Source organism: Drosophila ficusphila, unplaced genomic scaffold (genome assembly GCF_018152265.1).
Source record: "Drosophila ficusphila isolate 14025-0441.05 unplaced genomic scaffold, ASM1815226v1 contig_636, whole genome shotgun sequence".
Taxonomy (NCBI): Eukaryota; Metazoa; Arthropoda; class Insecta; order Diptera; family Drosophilidae; genus Drosophila; species Drosophila ficusphila.
In genome coordinates this window covers 1225581-1241776 of record NW_025064569.1, presented here as the reverse complement: position 1 = coordinate 1241776, position 16196 = coordinate 1225581, and the positions used below count along the sequence as shown (strand labels likewise).

The following is a 16196-nucleotide window of genomic DNA, read 5'->3' as shown; positions in this document are numbered from 1 at the left end:
CGTCCGGCTTTCCTAATTTTAGAGCACATTTATTCATTTATTGGTTCATTTCCAGCCAGAACCCGTGCTCTTGGTCTAGACATGTGCTGGCGGCTGTGAGTCGCGCAGAGCAGATCAGACTCCGCTACGCTAATTCCACCGACAATAGATGTGGGTCTCGATGACGTAGGAAGACTCTCATAGATCGTCCACGGCAAAAGTTAAAAAGTGTTTTTTGTCAAGCTTTCTCAGTGTTCTTCTAGCAGTTCCCCGGTTGGGAACTTGCTGAGCAGTTTTTTTTCCGGAATTTTCTCCTCGCGCGATAAAATATTTGCTAATCATTTTGATAGAAAAAGTTTTCAGGGAGCCATTGGGACTGTGTATAAAATAAATGGCAGCATGTCCGCCGTACAGTTTCTTCTTCTTGCGGCACTGATTTCATCTAGTGGTGCTAACGAAGATGTTTTGGTGGTAAAAATTGGTAAGTGTGTAGCAGATGTTTGACTGGCAATGGAAAATGTACTGGCTGCTTTTGTAGGAGCCATTTTCTTCGACACGGAAATGAAGTTGGCCGAAGCTTTCAGTCTGGCAGTTGAGGAAGTGAATGCATTGAATCCCGCGCTGAGATTGGAACCCATTAAGCACTATCTGACCATTGACGACAGCATTGTGCTGCAAGACCTCTGTGAGTCAGCCTTGTATCCGGTTGCTGCAGAAAAAGACGTTTAAATATCGATTCGTTAGGTTGTGATTTGATTGGTAACGGGGTGGCCGCTATTTTCGGACCAAGTTCAAAGACAAACAGCGGTAAGTTTAGTTTTCCTTTGTGTATCCTTATTAAATTATTTTTAAACCAAAATCATATGCTTCGGCGTCATAAAATATTGTCTGGATGCTATAAGTATACAAATCCATAAAAACAGAAAGAGAGGGAGAGGAGGCCGTCACATTCTGTCCGCTCGCCTCGAGAGAACATCTAAAGGCTCGTCAACCTCGTTAATGATTCTTCAAAATATCAAAACACATTCACACATGGCAGCCGTTGAATTGGGCTGCAGAGAAGCGGATCCAAATATTTTTGCAGTAAATAAACCAAAGGGTGGTTGGGGACCATTTGAACCTGTGCCAAGAGAAATATCCCCAAATTTGTTTTTGTTGTGCTCCTTGTGTTTTGATCGCCACTTTCGTTGTGTGATTTGGTTGTTATCCGGATCATTCTAAACAAAAACACACAAGTCCAAAGATACACATTTTTCCCTCTCTCGCTTACATATTACGTATCTCTCTCGTTTACCTGCAGATATCGTCGAAGTACTGTGTAACGTGACGGGAATACCGCACTTGCAGTTCGACTGGCACTCCCAACCGACGCCCAGGGAGCTTCTCAACCACCAACTCACTGTGAATGTGGCCCCAATGGAGCTGTTCCTCTCGGCGGCCTTTTCAGATATCTTGGGTAGTGAGAGTTTCTCCTGGAAATCTTTCACTATTGCCTACGAAAAAAGTGCCCGTATGTACTGATCTAAACATTACTCATCAAATTTAAAAGTTGAATTGCACCGTAAAAAATAAAATGAGAGGTTGTCCGAATTTTAGTTACGTCTTTAATACATGTGCATTTAAAATCAAAGATTAAATAATTTTTTTTTATTTTAAGTCTAACTTTGTAATTTTTCAAACATTTCTTAGCTTTCGTTTAAACATTTTTGATTTCCGATTTCCCAAAAAAATACGATATTCCTCAACAACAAAAATAATAATCAAGACTTTCAAGTTAAATAGGTCATTAAAGTACATAATCCTTTTAAGCATCAGTAATCTGATGCAGACTTATTCGAGCATCGCCAAGTTAACCCATTCTTCCCAAAGACCTTAGTCGATTGCAGCACATCCTAGCACTTAAACAGCTCCACAAAACGGGGATTAAAATGCAAGAGTTCGAGCGGGGAGGCGACTATCGAATTCTCTGGAAGCGCATAAACAATGCCCGTGAAAAGTTCGTCCTTCTTGATTGTCCCTCTGACATTTTGGTTGACGTTATCAACGCCTCAATTGAGTTTAATATGACTGGGTCATTCAATGTGAGTATTAAATACAATTACTTTTGCTGATTTTAATGCATAGTTTTTTATATTGCTTAATTATTTTAAAGTTTTAACGTAGGTATGTGTGGCGCAAAATAGACCCTAAATATATACCTAAATATAATGAGTACTAGCCAATCCTATATGCCAATGTGGAGAAAAAAACAAATTTAAATGAAATGAAATTAAATTAAAAAACTAAAATGGTTTAATCTAGATCTATATTAATATTTTAAACAGGAAAGGAAGCTAGCTTCTGCAGGCCGAAGCTTATACACCCTTGCAGTGATCGAATATGTTTAACTAAATACATAAAGGCTAAACAACATCGAAGCCATGATGAATTTCTATTAAATTAATATATTTTCGACGATTGTTTATATGATAGCTATATAATATAGTCGTCCCATTTTTATGAAATTTAATTCAAAATTCAAGAGTCGACATCTGGAAGAAATCAAGTCGATCTGATCAAAAATAATGGCGTGAGAATTCAATTCATTCTCTCCTATGGGAGCTATCCGATATAGTCGGCCGGTCCGGCCTGTTCCGACTTATATACTGTGTGCAATAACTACAGAACTTTTGGAAAAGTTTCGGTAAAATAGCTTTAAAACTGAGAGACTAGATTGCGTAGAAACAAACAGGAGAACAGACGGACCGACGGACAGACGTATTTCGATTCTGATCGTGATGCTGATCAAGAATATAAATACTTTATGGGGTCTGCACTGCATTGCAAACTTCTGACTGAAATTATACTGCCTTCTGCAAGGGTATAAAAACGCACCGAAACCTCTACCTTTATAGTGGTGTGAAGTAAAGGAATTTATGTTCAAAAGCAAGCGTAAGCTATATGATATAACTGATCTACTTGCGAAATTTTCAAACCTTATCTTACATGCTTGATATATAACACTGTGCGACAAAAAAATGTTTAAGTTGATTTTTTCTTAATTTTCACTTCTACTAGTCAAAATAAGAATATAAGTTTTTGGATTTGTTAATATCAATAGCCAATCAGCTTCTACGCACACTCAAATGTCCCAAAAACGCGTGTTTTTGCATATTTCACAGCCTTATAATCACATATTGGGAAAATATTTTTTCACCGTTATAAGCGTTTTATGCAAGTTCAATATCTATTAATTAAAATGTATTAAGCAAATATACCGTTAGGCTTTTACCACAATGCTTTAAAATTTTTTTCCCCCAGCTCTATACTCTGGGCGACTTTATATGGAACTTGTTACGCGAGGATACCTCTGAAAAAGCCAAAAAAAATCTGGAAAAAAATTCACTTTAAAAAAAAATAATAGTTTATTGGAAGTAAAAAAAAAATAATATTTTGTGTTAATTATTTTCATAATAATAATTTCATAAAATTTGTCATAAAAAAAGAAATCCTATCACTTAGAAGGTGGCATAGATATTTTTGTGCATAATTTATGCATCTTAACCGAAAACAATCAAAAAAGTAACTTGAACAAACATTTCGTTAAATTTTGTCGCACAGTGTAATTGTTAGCTTTTCTTGGTGGGATTTCCAATATTCCTAGGAAACTGTAAACTAACTTTTGCCTTCAACAGCACCTATTTTTAACGAACCTTGATACACATATAAGCGGAGTCGATCGTTTTTATTCGCCGGAGTTTACTGTGTCTGTGGCGGCTGTCAGAATACGAACCTATATTCCCCCTCCGATTCACGATGAGAAAGATGTATTTAGCGAAGATGCTGATAACATGGTAGGATAGAAAATGCAAATCCCATTAATTTATTTTAATGTTACTTATATTTTTTTTTAAGTTCTTGTCACTTGGAACTCAACTTCTTTACGACTCTGTTGTCCTATTCTACAATGCCCTTTCGGAAATTAGCCAGCGACCCGGATTCTATATGCCACAATTTAGTTGTGGGCGTGGATTTTGGCAGCCAGGACCGCACCTAGTAGAACAAATGAAACAGGTGAGTTTGCAAAAGTGCTTTAAATACTAGATACTATATGGTTATGTTCAGCAGATCTTTCTTGTTTTTATGTTGCGACAGTATACAATTAATAGGAAAGTTTAAAATAATCAGCTTTAAAATTATGTTTGTACATAAAAAAACCAAAACCTCAAACTATAACAGTCCATTAACGTTTCTAAAAAATTGGTCAAATAAATTCCGACAGTATATGGATAGGGAAATAATGAAATATTCTTGTTAAAAAAAAAACAATAGTAATAAAATTAATTAATTAATGACAAATCTAGCCTTGATACGCAATGGAAGAATTATAATGGTATTACTTTCGTTTATTATTTTGAATCTAGAAATAGTATTTAAATTAATTAATAGTCCAGATATAAAACAATGACTTCTCCGACTTTTAAATTTATCCCTGCAGAGGGTATTCTAATTTCTGTTAGAAGATACCTCATGCCCCAAAAAGTTTATAAATATTCTTGAGCCGATCTTTACGTCTGTCCGTTTGTCTGTTTCTATTTAAACTATTCTAACTGAGTGGACGTCGAGATCTTCAAAAAGTTGTTCCGCCCATTGAGATTGTTTTCCTGAGGAACTGCTAGTGTATGTTTTATATCAGTTTTTTGTTCTTTCGAATGCCAGCTATATGAAAAAGAAGTCCCATCGTATATATGCCACGATTACTACCTGGAAATGTCGTTTATTTTCTGTTTTTGCTCTTTTCTGATGGTATAAATATAAACTTCAGTTTTAATTCTTAAATCCTTTCAGAGGGTATAATTATATAAATATTTCAGAACTTTGCAACCTAAAAATGCACATGTATTCTTGATCAGTACCATTCTGTCTGTTTTTATGGAAACTAGTATTTCAGTTTTAAATCTATCTTTCTGAAACTACCAAAACCGAGCAGACTGGTATCATAAGGCGTATCGAAGAAATAAAGGATTATAAATTATACAGACATGATTTTTGGCGGATGGCGTTTTATTATGACTTTCGAATTTCGAATTTAATTCCTAGGAAAGATCAAAAAATTATTTTATACTGTCTTTGTTATATAAGCTGGAGTTTAAAATTATCATATGACTGCTATATCGACTTGATTTCTTCAAGATGGCGTTTTCTAAGTACTATTGAATTTCGGATTAAATTTGATCAAAATCGGATAACTCTATCATATAGCTGCCATAGGAGAGATCGAAAATTATATATAGAATTAATGGAAATAAATTGATAACATCGTTGTTTTTTATCCCACGAGCATGATTTTTTGAATATAAAGTTTTTTAACAACGTTTATATTGAGAAAAAGTTTCATAAAAATCGGTCATCTATATCTTAAAGCTGCCATAGGAAAGAGCAAAAAATCTATCTACAAATAACGGAAATAAAATTATAACAGCGTTGTTTTTCATCAGATAAGCATGATTTTTGGAGTATAAAGTTTTCCAACGACTATTTAATTGCGAATTAAATTTGATCGAAATCGGGCAACTATATCATATCGCAGCCATATGATCTATCGTCGAAAATATGGAAAATGAATAGAAAAATCGTCATAGCTTCGATGTAATTTAGCATTTATACATTTTGTTTGATATATTTTATGACTGCAAGGGTTTATAAGCTTCGGCTTGCCGAAGCTAGCTTCTTTTCTTGTTTATCTGTCATTTGAATAAGAAAACTGGACTAAGCTATTAAAGAGAAGATCAAAGTTATAATAGAAAAAAAATCTTGTAATGAGTCTAGTCGTTTTACACACATTTTTCCAACTGCAAGGGTATGTAATCTTCTGCTCGTCGAAACCAAAACCTTTCTTGCTTCAACAACATTTACTAAAAATGTTAATAATATTAAAGGGGGACTTCTAGCATAGTATAGTGTTTCATTGCGATTGCATTAAATTATACCAAAGCTCTTAAGCATCAACTAAAAATATATTTGGGATTTCAAATAATGTAAAATTATAGGTTTGGGTATAAAAACGTCAATTAGGAAGGTCGATTTGGTACTCAGATCAAAATGAAAGTCTTTTGTGCTTTTGAGACTAAATAAACGCATTTTTAAGATTTTCTAAGGACAAATTTGGTAACCCAACGTTATTAAGATTTCCCCAAAGCATGTCAAGCCTCCCTTCAAAACCCAAAGGCTACAGATTAATAACGATGGCCAGCGGCAAGATTTTAATCTCGAAGTTTACAACCCCATCATTGATCGCGTAACCCATATATGGAATAAAGAGTTTCGGCTCGTGGACTATGAAAAAATACGGGAGAACTCAACTCAGGCCGTGAAACAGAGAAGACTTCAAACCAAAGAGGATTTCTCTCAAAAGCACATCCAGTATACTGTTTCCACTAGGGAGGGCGCACCGTACTTCAGCTGGCGGTCAGTAAACAATAACATTTTGATAAACGAACCTGAAGTGATGATTTTTCTTGTAGAAAGCCACCCGAAGGCGGTCACTACGAGGGAAATCAACGATTTGAGGGCTATGCGGTGGACTTGCTTTACGAGCTGGCAGAACAGTGCAAATTCGATTTCTCCTTTGAACAGGTAAAGGATAACAAATATGGAAGTTATGATCCTGCAACAGATGAGTGGGATGGCATTATTCGACAATTGATTGATAACGTGAGTACTAACAAAAAAATTATACCCCATATGAGTAAAAATGGAAAATCTTGGAGATCTCTTAAAGATGAATAAATAAATACCTTACCCCCTTTTTGATCCGTGCAGAGCCTATTTTAATTTCAGAAATAAGTTTACAACTTTTGTTAAGAAGACCTCAGACCCCGTTAAGTATATAAAATCTGAATCACCATCTTAATCGATTTAGACATGCCCGTATGTCCGTCTTTCCACTTCTCTGTTTATATGTAAACTAGTCTCTTAGTTTTAAAGCTATCCGGCTGAAACGTTTTCCAAAGTTGTGTACATTTTGCAAGCAGTGTATAAGTTGGAGAGCAAAAGAAATGATTACGCCGTTGTTTTTGGGCATTATTTTTTCCAGATGGAATATTTCCAAAAATTGAATGACTGTATATATGGCAGCCATAGGGAAGATTGAAAAATCGATATAAAAACAAAAACTAGAACGTCGATTTTTTTCACATAAGCAGTATTTTCGGAATATAAAACATTTTACAATTCAGCTAGCTTTAGCAAGCCGAAGCTTAAAATACATAAAGCTTTTATGATAAAGGCTAAACAAAACTGAAGCTATGATGATTTTTCATTATTCCTCTATATTCTTGATAATATAGTTGTTAGATTTTTATGACTTGATGGGGTTTTCTAACTGCTTTTGAATTTTGGATTAAATTTTATCAAAATGGGATAGCTGCCATATGAATATTAGTCAAAAATACGGAAAATTAATGGAACAAGAAAGGAAGCTAGCTTCGGCAAGCCGAAGCTTATATACCCTTGCAGTCATTAAATATAATATGTCGAAGCTATGACGATTCTTCTATTCATTTTCCATATTGTTCATATGACAGCTATATAATATAGTCGTCCGATTTTGATGAAATTTAATTTTAAACTCAGGACTCATTAGAAAACTCTATATTCCAAAAATCATAATTGTCTGATGAAAAACCACGATGCTATAATTTTATTTCCGTTATTTCTATATAGTTTTTTCGATCTTTCCTATGGCAGCTATATGATATAGTTGTCCGATTTTTATGAAACTTTTTTCTCAATTAAAAAAATGTTAAAAAACTTGATATTCAAAAAATCATGCTCGTGGGATAAAAAACAACGATGTTATCAATTTATTTCCATTAAATCTATATAAATTTTCGATCGCTCCTATGGCAGCTATATGATAGAGTTATCCGATTTTGATAAAATTTAATCCGAAATTCAATAGTAGTTAGAAAACGATATCTTGAAGAAATCAAGTCGATCTGATCAAAAACAGCGGTGTGAGAATTTTTTATTTTATTCTCTCGTATGGGAGCTATCCGATATAGTCGGCCGATCCGGCCCGTTCCGACTTATATACTGCGTGCAATGCACACCTTTTGGGAAAGTTTCATCAAGATAGCTTTAAAACTGAGAGACTAGTTTGCGCGGAAACGGACAGACGAACAGACGGACAGACGTACAGACGTATTCCCATTCTACTCGTGATGCTGATCAAGAATATATATACTTTATGGGGTCTGAGGTGTCTCCTTCACTGCGTTGCAAACTTCTGACTGAAATTATAATACCCTTTTGCTCTGCAAGGGTATAAAAATCGTCGTAGCTTCGATGTTGTTTGGCATTTATGTATTTTTTTTTATGTCTGCAAAGGTATACAAGCTTCGGCTTGCCGAAGCTAGCTTTTTTTCTTGTTTGATCTCTCCTATGGCAGCTATATGATTTTTTTGATAAAATTTAATCCGAAATTCAATAGTACTAAGAAAGCGCCATCTTGACGAAATCAAGTCGATCTGATCAAAAACAAGGCCTTGAGAATTTTGTATTTCATTCTCTCGTATGGGAGCTATCCGATATAGTCGGCCGATCCGGCTCGTTCCGACTTATATACTGCGTGCAATAACTACACACCTTTTGGAAAGTTTCAGCAAAATAGCTTTAAAACTGAGAGACTAGTTTGAAGAGAAAGGGACAGACTTTTACTGAAATTATAATACCCTTTGCTCAGCAAGGGTATAAAAACGCACCATGACCTCTACCTCTAAGGTGGTGTGAAGTTGAGGAAATTATGTGTAAATAAGAATCAAACACAAAGCCGAGCTCAAGCTCTTTATGATAGAGCCGATCTATTAGCGAAAGACAAACTTAATATTCGCAGGTGAAGCTGCGGGATTCTTCTTGTTTATATATATTTTTTTCGATCTTTTTGTGCCACACCCACTGTGGTTCCCCAATTTGTAATGTTACAACGATGTTGATAATAAATTTGGATTTTACTCTTGAATTCGCAGCAATCGTCGCTTTTACGCCCATCAGCTTTGGGGGCGGGTCCTCCTTTATGATTTGACCAGCATTGAGAAGAAAGACGCGTTATAGGAACTGCGGGTTGTGTTAATTGTAAACTCTACTTACTAATCCGAATGCCTTTATACATATATATTTATAAATGCTTTCTTAGTTTTTAGTAGCATTTTCTATTTAGCACACTGGCCTTTTTTTTTACTTTATGTTATAAAAACAATTCAGTCCCTTGTGCTTAACTTGATAACATAATTATTCCTAATGATAACTGGCTTTCACTTACAACAATTTTTTTTTTTCATTTTGTATAGCTTTTTTCCAACTTGTATAGCAAATTTTTATCAAGTTTTTTCATTTTTTTTCAACATTCAACAGAAAGTTTCTTATTGTACTTTTCATCTGAACAGTGTGTTTTCTGCTACCTGCATACGGCCTGTAAATTTGGTGGAGTTTGTGTTTCGGCTCGCGGAGTTCTGATTTCAATTCCTCTATTATAGATTCGGGATACATTTTAAATTCGAATTTCAGTTTTTGGCTTGTAGATTGGAGTTTTTGGTCTTTGGAGTGCAGTGCTCTGTTCTTGGCTTCCAGTTCGTAAACCTTCTTCCATCGCATTTCTCGCTCGAGCTCAAATTGTTTCCCCCTAAAATGGACGGATGGAGCATGGTACAATGAAGTCACTATGTTTCGCGGATCCAAACGAACTTCTCTCGCTCTGCCTCGAAGTTGAAGGCCAACTCTTTGAACAGATTTTTGTCCATCCGCAGGAACATACATAGTACTTGAAGGGCAAGGTCCATAATGTCCTCCACCCACTTATTGTGGCTGATGACATGGAGAGCTGGAAACACGATAGGCATGATGGTCTCATAGTTGGCCTCTACCAGACTTAGGACCACCGGATTGACCCACAGATAAAGAGCCTGTTCAGCAACCTATAGTTTTGTTTCATTTGAGGGTTTGGATTACTGAATGTTACAAAATTAAAGTCCTATTTGTATGAACAAATATTAAATACAGAAGCTAGCGACATCTTATTTAGAAAGGAGGCCAATTCAGTCTCACCCGAGAACTTGTACTCGACATGCACTTGGCAATCTGACGAAACAGAGGCTCCTGGATTACATCAAATTGTAGCCAATCGGCCATTTCCAGAATCCCTTCCAATTCTTCTATAAACAAGACCTCCTTTTTGGTAGACATCTTTGGCCAGAACCTCAAAAGGCCGACTATCAGCGGTCCGGCCAGGAGGTTGTTCTTTTCGAGGTATTGGGTAATGCATTTCACCAGTTCAGTGTGGTAGAACTCGAGGTTGTCAAGTTTGTGCATCGGCAAGAGGATATCGACCAGAAACTGCTCTTGTTCCGCCCTTAAAGGCACTTCATATCCACCAATTATTCTAGTAGAAAAATCCACAGGTCAAATAATAAAGAAACATACTACACTGGCTAAGCATACTCGGCAAAGACCTCCAAGAGCTCTGGGATCCCATCGACTTGCTCCGTTTCGTGAATGCAGCGAAAGAATACGTTGTTAATCTCACTTTGAATATACGCCCGCAGTCCGCTACACATTTGGTAGGCGCAACACAAAATCGCCTTCAGATATTCCCGTTCTTCATCTAGTTCAGTGTCTTACTGAGCCAAAATCTAGTTGCACCCAAATCCACCTTAGTAAACATGGAGTTCATTAAAGAATCACAGCTTGCACTAACCTTCGGAACAACATTTTGCTCGATCAAACCTCTTTCCTTGTTACTTTCGATCTCCGGACCTCGGAGGTACTCCAAGTAGTTCTCATAGAACGTCTGACGTTGCTCAAGGTGTTCAAAATCGCTGGTAGAAATACAGATTTTCGGTTCGGGGATATCGGAAGTCTTTTCGGAATAGTCCATTGATAAGGTTTTAAATGTATACTTTACTTTCGGTTGTTATATAGGTGTTCGTTGGGTGACGATAAGTGGATAGAGTAAAAAATGAAAAATATATGGACTGATGTGAAAAGAACCGGTAATGTGATACCATTCATTTGCAGTGCTTTTAGTTTCCTTCCTCCATTTTCTCTGTAAAGTTTGTACAGCCTCTTTCAGAATATTCACACAAGTATAAACTTTAGGTTATGGCCCTTCCTATCTTGATCGATGCACCTAATATGTTTGCTGGGTTTTTGGACAAGCAAATGCCTTAAGGAACTTTGTTGATTTTTTTATAGTTTTTTATACCCTTGCAGAGCAAAAGGGTATTATAATTTCAGTCAGAAGTTTGCAACGCATATATTCTTGATCAGCATCACCATCTGAATCGAAATATGTATGTACGTCTGTCCGTCTGTCTGTTTCTATGTAAACTAGTCTCTCCGTTTTAAAGCTATCTTGCTGAAACTTTCTCAAAAGTTGTGTAGCTATTGCACGCAGTATATAAGTCGGATCGGGCCGGATCGGCCGACTATATCGGATAGCTCCCATATGAGAGAATGAAATAAGAAATTCTCACGCCGTTGTTTAGTTGTAGTATTCGTAGTATTATGCAGAATACATTTGTCGGACTGACAGTCTCGAGTATTTGGGCAACAGAAACTATTTTTGCAAAGTTATAAACAGAATTTATTTTGTTTCATTTTTAGAATGCGCAAATCGGAATATGTGATTTGACCATCACCCAAGCGCGTCGGTCGGTGGTGGACTTCACTGTACCATTCATGCAACTGGGAATAAGCATTCTGTCATACAAGGAGGTACCACCGAGTCCGAATATATACGCCTTTCTTAATCCGTACGGAGTCGAAGTTTGGCTCTACGTAATGATCGCCATGATGATCACGGCCCTCGCCCTGGTTTTAACCGGTCGCATGGATCAATACGAGTGGGAGCAGCCGGTGGAGAACGAGGACCACGATCTCGAGCAGGAGAACACCTGGCACTTGCACAACTCAATGTGGCTGGTGTTGGGCTCGATCCTCAACCAAGGATGCGATCTTTTGCCCAGGTAAGTGGAGCTAAGAATGCTCGGCATAAGTTGGTTAGTTGTCAAATCTTGACCTCCATCCTTCGTTTAGGGGTTGGCCAATGCGTTTGCTTACAGCCTCCTGGTGGATCTTCGCGCTGCTCATCTCCCAGACGTACATAGCCAAGCTGGCTTCTTTTATCACCAGTTCAAAGATGGAAAACAGCATCAACTCCCTGCACGACCTCGTTGACCAGAACAAGGTGCAGTTTGGCACCGTCCGCGGAGGCGCCACCTCAGTGTACTTCTCGGAGTCGAACGACACGGAAAACCGGATGGCGTGGAACAAGATGCTGTCTTTCAAGCCAGATGCCTTCACCAAGAGCAACGAGGAGGGAGTGGAGCGGGTCAAACATAGCAAGGGCAGGTACGCCTTTCTGATGGAGACCACCAATTTGCAGTACTACGTGGAGCGGAACAAAGACCTCACCCAGATCGGGGAGAGTTTTGGAGAGAAGCACTACGGCATAGCGGTTCCCCTAAGTAAGTGGTCTGAACATTTTTCAATTTCATTTTATTTTAAGTGTATATTATATATTTTCTGAATCTGTCGTGGATTAAAACTGAAGAACTAGAGTAGTAGCGTATAGTACGCTTAATCGCTTACGTTGTAAAGACATAATTATCTATAAGAAACAACAGGAAAAAATCTTGTTACTTCAGATTTGTGATGACTGCAAGATTATAAAGGCTTCAACTCGTCGAAAAAAGTTCCTTTCTTGTTTTTTGTGATATTTGGGAGTCATATTAGATAGTCGGTGGTCGGTGGTCCAGCAGGTAGAGCGCTGGACTCCGGTCCGGAAGGCCCGGGTTCGAACCCCAGGCTCCCCGAGAAAAAGAAACTGTCTCTTTTTCCAAATCTCCATCTATGCTCTATCGCTCACTTAGCAATAGTAACAAATTTCGGCTCCCCGGACCCGCACACCCCCCTCGTCCACGTTACTATGGACACAACAATAGAACTTTCGTCACTCCTAGATGGCGCCAGGTGGAAACCCCACCGCTAGGATAGGTCGCTACTGGCTTATCACCAGTTCGATCGAAAATCAATGATAAATGAATCCTCTACAAAAATTGTAGGGGCTCTATGCTCCCGGGTGGAGTTAAAGAATGTAATTAGATAGTTTTGGCAAAATGAATAACAATTCCTTTGTCGCACCGGTATTTACTTGCAGATGCTGAATTCCGTTCGAATCTCAGCGTGGGAATTCTCAAGCTCAGCGAGAAGGGCGTTCTCTACAGGTTGCGCAAAAAATGGTTTACCTGCAACAATACTGCGTCCGGCTCGGATCAAACTGACACCCAAAGTGACCAGTTCACCATGGACTCTGTGAAGGGACTTTTCGTGGTGCTCATCTTGGGCGTGGTTTTTGCTTTTTTTATTGGCGTTGCAGAGTTCATGTGGCACGTTCAGCGCATATCGGTAAAGGAGAAGGTACACGTTCAACGGATTTTCTTATTTCCGAGCTATTTATTTATGATCAATTTTTATTTTAGATTCCGCCTATGCTAGCTCTGAAGGCAGAGTTTATCTTTTTCGTTCGATTCTGGTTGACCAAGAAGCCCATTCACTCCTATCGGCAGAGCCGTGATTCGACTTCCACAGGCTACTCGTCGCTGGGGCCGAATTCGAGTGCATCGACAGCGAAAAAGAAGAAAAAGTCCCAAAGAGCTGAGGACTATAGCCATTGAACGTTCATATAAATATATATATATTTTGTAGAATAAGTATATTTTACTGCCTATTTTAGTTAATACATTTTTATGGTGCACCCAAAAAGTTTAAAAATATCCATGTCATCGGAATTGATTATTACATAATCTAGACTTTTGAAATATTTAAAACCCAGACCGACTTCCATAATTGTCTTCTTCAACATCTGCTCGATAAAGAATACAAAAAAATGAAAATTAAAACCGCATAAAGATAGAAAAATTTAAAGTAATCATTTTTCCCTGTGGTTTAAAAACTTAAAAACTAAAAAAACAAGAAAGGTAGCTTGCTTTGGCGAGCCGAAGTTAAAACTTAAATGTAGACAACTACTCATCATATAGTACAACCCTAGTTTTTTCTAGTTTTCTGTTATCTTCTGATAAGTGTATGTATGATTGCCTAAAAACAAGACTTTTGGTTAAGTTCAAGCAAGACAGCTTTATCGGATCGTATGGTAATGCTGATCGCAAATATATATACTTTACGGGGACAAGTGTATTTCCTACACGACGTTGGAAACTACTGATCAAAAGTTATGTTTGAACTAGAAGAAGGTTCTTGCACAATTAAAGAACAATTGTCTACTAACAAAGGACAGACTTGGCAGATATCCAATCTGCCAATCCAAACTCATACACTAAGAGGTCGGTGAGGATAAATAATCCTGATAGAATTGATAGTAGAGTTAGCCCCTTAGGGGCCTTAAAAAATTGCCTCAGTGAGGAGGATCGTGGATCCTCCTCCTGGGCGAGCTATTGGTTTTAGTTTTCAACTAGCAATAAACGCAGCTCAGTTGGGACTTCATAGCTTGCGATATTGCCACTGCACAAGGTTGGTGATGCAAACAGTGAAGTTGTTGAGTCCCTCTAGCGAGAAAGCGCATTAACAGATTGGGAATTATTGGAGCTGCAAGCCCTTATATAATGGTAGGGTTCAAAGACGCAGCACATCCAAAACCAGTTGGCAATAGTTCACCCCTTTAATTGAATGAGCAACTTCAATGGCTCGCTCCAGGTCCTAGTGAATATTGGGGAACTTGACAGTGGCTGGAACTGGTTTCCCAGCTATTGCATTTTTATGACCTTCGAAAGCTTTCCTCCATCTCGAGCCATTCGATGACAAGCTCTGCCCGCATTGGGTCCGCAACTCAGTGAACCCCCAGGGACCAACATAAAATCGAATAGAATGGAAATGGCAGCTGCAGTGAAGAACGGGCCAAGTGTTTGGCTGCGTCCGGGTCAGATACTTGGATTATGCGAGTTAAGCCGCTTGCCCGCAAACCGCCCAATTTGTAAGCAGCTTTAAGTCAGACATCTACCGATTCCTCCTTAAAGTTAAAAGCCACTCAGCACATCACGTTCCACCTCAGCCAGTCCGCCGTATCCTACTCCTGGTTCCAGGCGTTTCGTGACCCAGAAGACGGGGTTAAACTGAATGGCCGCGATTAACAAACGACTCCGTCGGCCCGCGAAATGACCGGGCATCGCGCTTTGTAATTTAAATGCCTCTTTTATGGTGGCGCCATAAAATGTACAAATAAGGGTTAATTATGTCCCGTAGCTGATGGCCAGCATGAAAGCATAAGATGCCCAAATTTGTGGGTGGCAATTGGGTCAGGGAATGTTAATGAGTGTGAATAAAAACTTTTCAGTTAAAGAGATCTCGTTAAGAAAGAATGGATATAAGTTCGCAGGCAGGCGATTATAATTATTAGTGAATTTTGACGGGCAATAAAAAATATAAATAACATTGTTGGGAAGATTTATCATTTTTCAAGCCCTAGTCAATTATTCATCGTAATTAAATTATGAACTATCAAATTCGGGAATGAAGAGTTTTTTAACTAGCCTTGAACTATAAAAAAAATTTCACAAAAATCGGGCAACTTTATATTATGGCTGTCATAGGAAAGATCAATAATCTATATAGAATTAACGGAAAATAATTGATAATATCGTTGTTTTTAATCAGAAAAAAATTATTTTTGGAATATAAAGTTTTTTAACGATTCTCGAATTTCCAATTAAATTTCTTTAATCTTCGACATACATAGAAAATGAATAAAATACTCGTTATAGCTTCGGTATTGTTTAGCCATTATGTATTTTGTTCGACATATGTGATGACTGCAAGGGAATATAAGCTAGCTTCCTTTCTTGTTTAAAGATCTAATTCTAATAATTCTTAAATTTTGAAATGCTAATAATAAAAAATGATTACGTGATTTCAGTGGCAGTATTTTCTGAAATGTTTTGTGAAAAGTTTGAAAACTAAAAATCCATAATTTGTTTTGTGAGATATTTGAATACCAAATCAGTTTTGAATTTGTTTTTGGTCGGTAATGGCAGCTCGAAATTTAAAGACGGCTGGAAACTTTACAGTTGGTAAATGTCATTATTGGAAATAAATTCAGAAAAGATATTTTTGCAACCCACTTGGTTGAATGACCCTTAAAGAGATTGGTCTTCATTATAGCGGATTTA

General features: G+C 37.5%; 2 protein-coding genes and 1 non-coding gene across 7 annotated transcripts; 1 reads left to right on the top strand and 2 right to left on the bottom strand.

The window, feature by feature from the left end:
- The first annotated feature begins 55 nt into the window (after nucleotides 1-55).
- On the top strand, nucleotides 56-13950 carry LOC108093420 (glutamate receptor ionotropic, kainate 1). 2 transcript variants are annotated; one of them, XM_017193465.2, is made up of 13 exons: nucleotides 57-460; nucleotides 518-664; nucleotides 724-786; nucleotides 1280-1489; nucleotides 1849-2060; nucleotides 3654-3812; nucleotides 3874-4032; nucleotides 6146-6426; nucleotides 6483-6672; nucleotides 11620-11981; nucleotides 12052-12482; nucleotides 13175-13434; nucleotides 13497-13949. In XM_017193465.2, exons 1-13 carry the CDS (start codon nucleotides 379-381, stop codon nucleotides 13689-13691), a joined length of 2751 nt encoding a protein of 916 aa, XP_017048954.1. In that variant the 5' UTR covers nucleotides 57-378; the 3' UTR covers nucleotides 13692-13949. The 2 variants fall into 2 exon arrangements, with proteins under 2 accessions (XP_017048955.1, XP_017048954.1); XM_017193466.2 differs by lacking the exons at nucleotides 6146-6426; nucleotides 6483-6672 and having other exon boundaries at nucleotides 56-460; nucleotides 13497-13950.
- On the bottom strand, nucleotides 8915-10951 carry LOC108093423 (serine/threonine-protein phosphatase 2A 56 kDa regulatory subunit alpha isoform-like). Of its 4 annotated transcripts, none has more exons than XM_017193474.2 (5): nucleotides 10741-10951; nucleotides 10456-10666; nucleotides 10063-10396; nucleotides 9703-9932; nucleotides 8915-9640 (listed from the first exon to the last, which is right to left on the bottom strand). In XM_017193474.2, the coding sequence occupies exons 2-5, from the start codon at nucleotides 10569-10571 to the stop codon at nucleotides 9349-9351; spliced, it is 972 nt and encodes a 323-aa protein (XP_017048963.1). In that variant the 5' UTR covers nucleotides 10572-10666; nucleotides 10741-10951; the 3' UTR covers nucleotides 8915-9348. The 4 variants fall into 4 exon arrangements, with proteins under 4 accessions (XP_017048963.1, XP_017048962.1, XP_017048964.1 ...); XM_017193473.2 differs by having other exon boundaries at nucleotides 8916-9640; nucleotides 10456-10646; nucleotides 10712-10951; XM_017193475.1 differs by having other exon boundaries at nucleotides 9530-9932; nucleotides 10456-10646; nucleotides 10712-10951.
- Nucleotides 13951-14402: 452 nt separating the features above from the next.
- LOC122320594 lies at nucleotides 14403-14547 on the bottom strand. Its single transcript, XR_006245714.1, has one exon. It is a non-coding gene; the product is annotated as a U4 spliceosomal RNA (small nuclear RNA).
- Nucleotides 14548-16196: the final 1649 nt, after the last annotated feature.

Coding starts and splice junctions, on each gene's coding strand:
- LOC108093420 (XM_017193465.2), top strand. CDS start 379: ATGTCCGCCGTACAGTTTCTTCTTCTTGCGGCACTGATTTCATCTAGT. Junction 2,061..3,653: donor ATATGACTGGGTCATTCAAT/GTGAGTATTAAA, acceptor TGCCTTCAACAG/CACCTATTTTTAACGAACCT. Junction 13,435..13,496: donor GCATATCGGTAAAGGAGAAG/GTACACGTTCAA, acceptor TTTTTATTTTAG/ATTCCGCCTATGCTAGCTCT.
- LOC108093423 (XM_017193474.2), bottom strand. CDS start 10,571: ATGTGTAGCGGACTGCGGGCGTATATTCAAAGTGAGATTAACAACGTA. Junction 10,397..10,455: donor CTCTTGGAGGTCTTTGCCGA/GTATGCTTAGCC, acceptor TTTTTCTACTAG/AATAATTGGTGGATATGAAG. Junction 9,933..10,062: donor TGTCGAGTACAAGTTCTCGG/GTGAGACTGAAT, acceptor ACAAAACTATAG/GTTGCTGAACAGGCTCTTTA.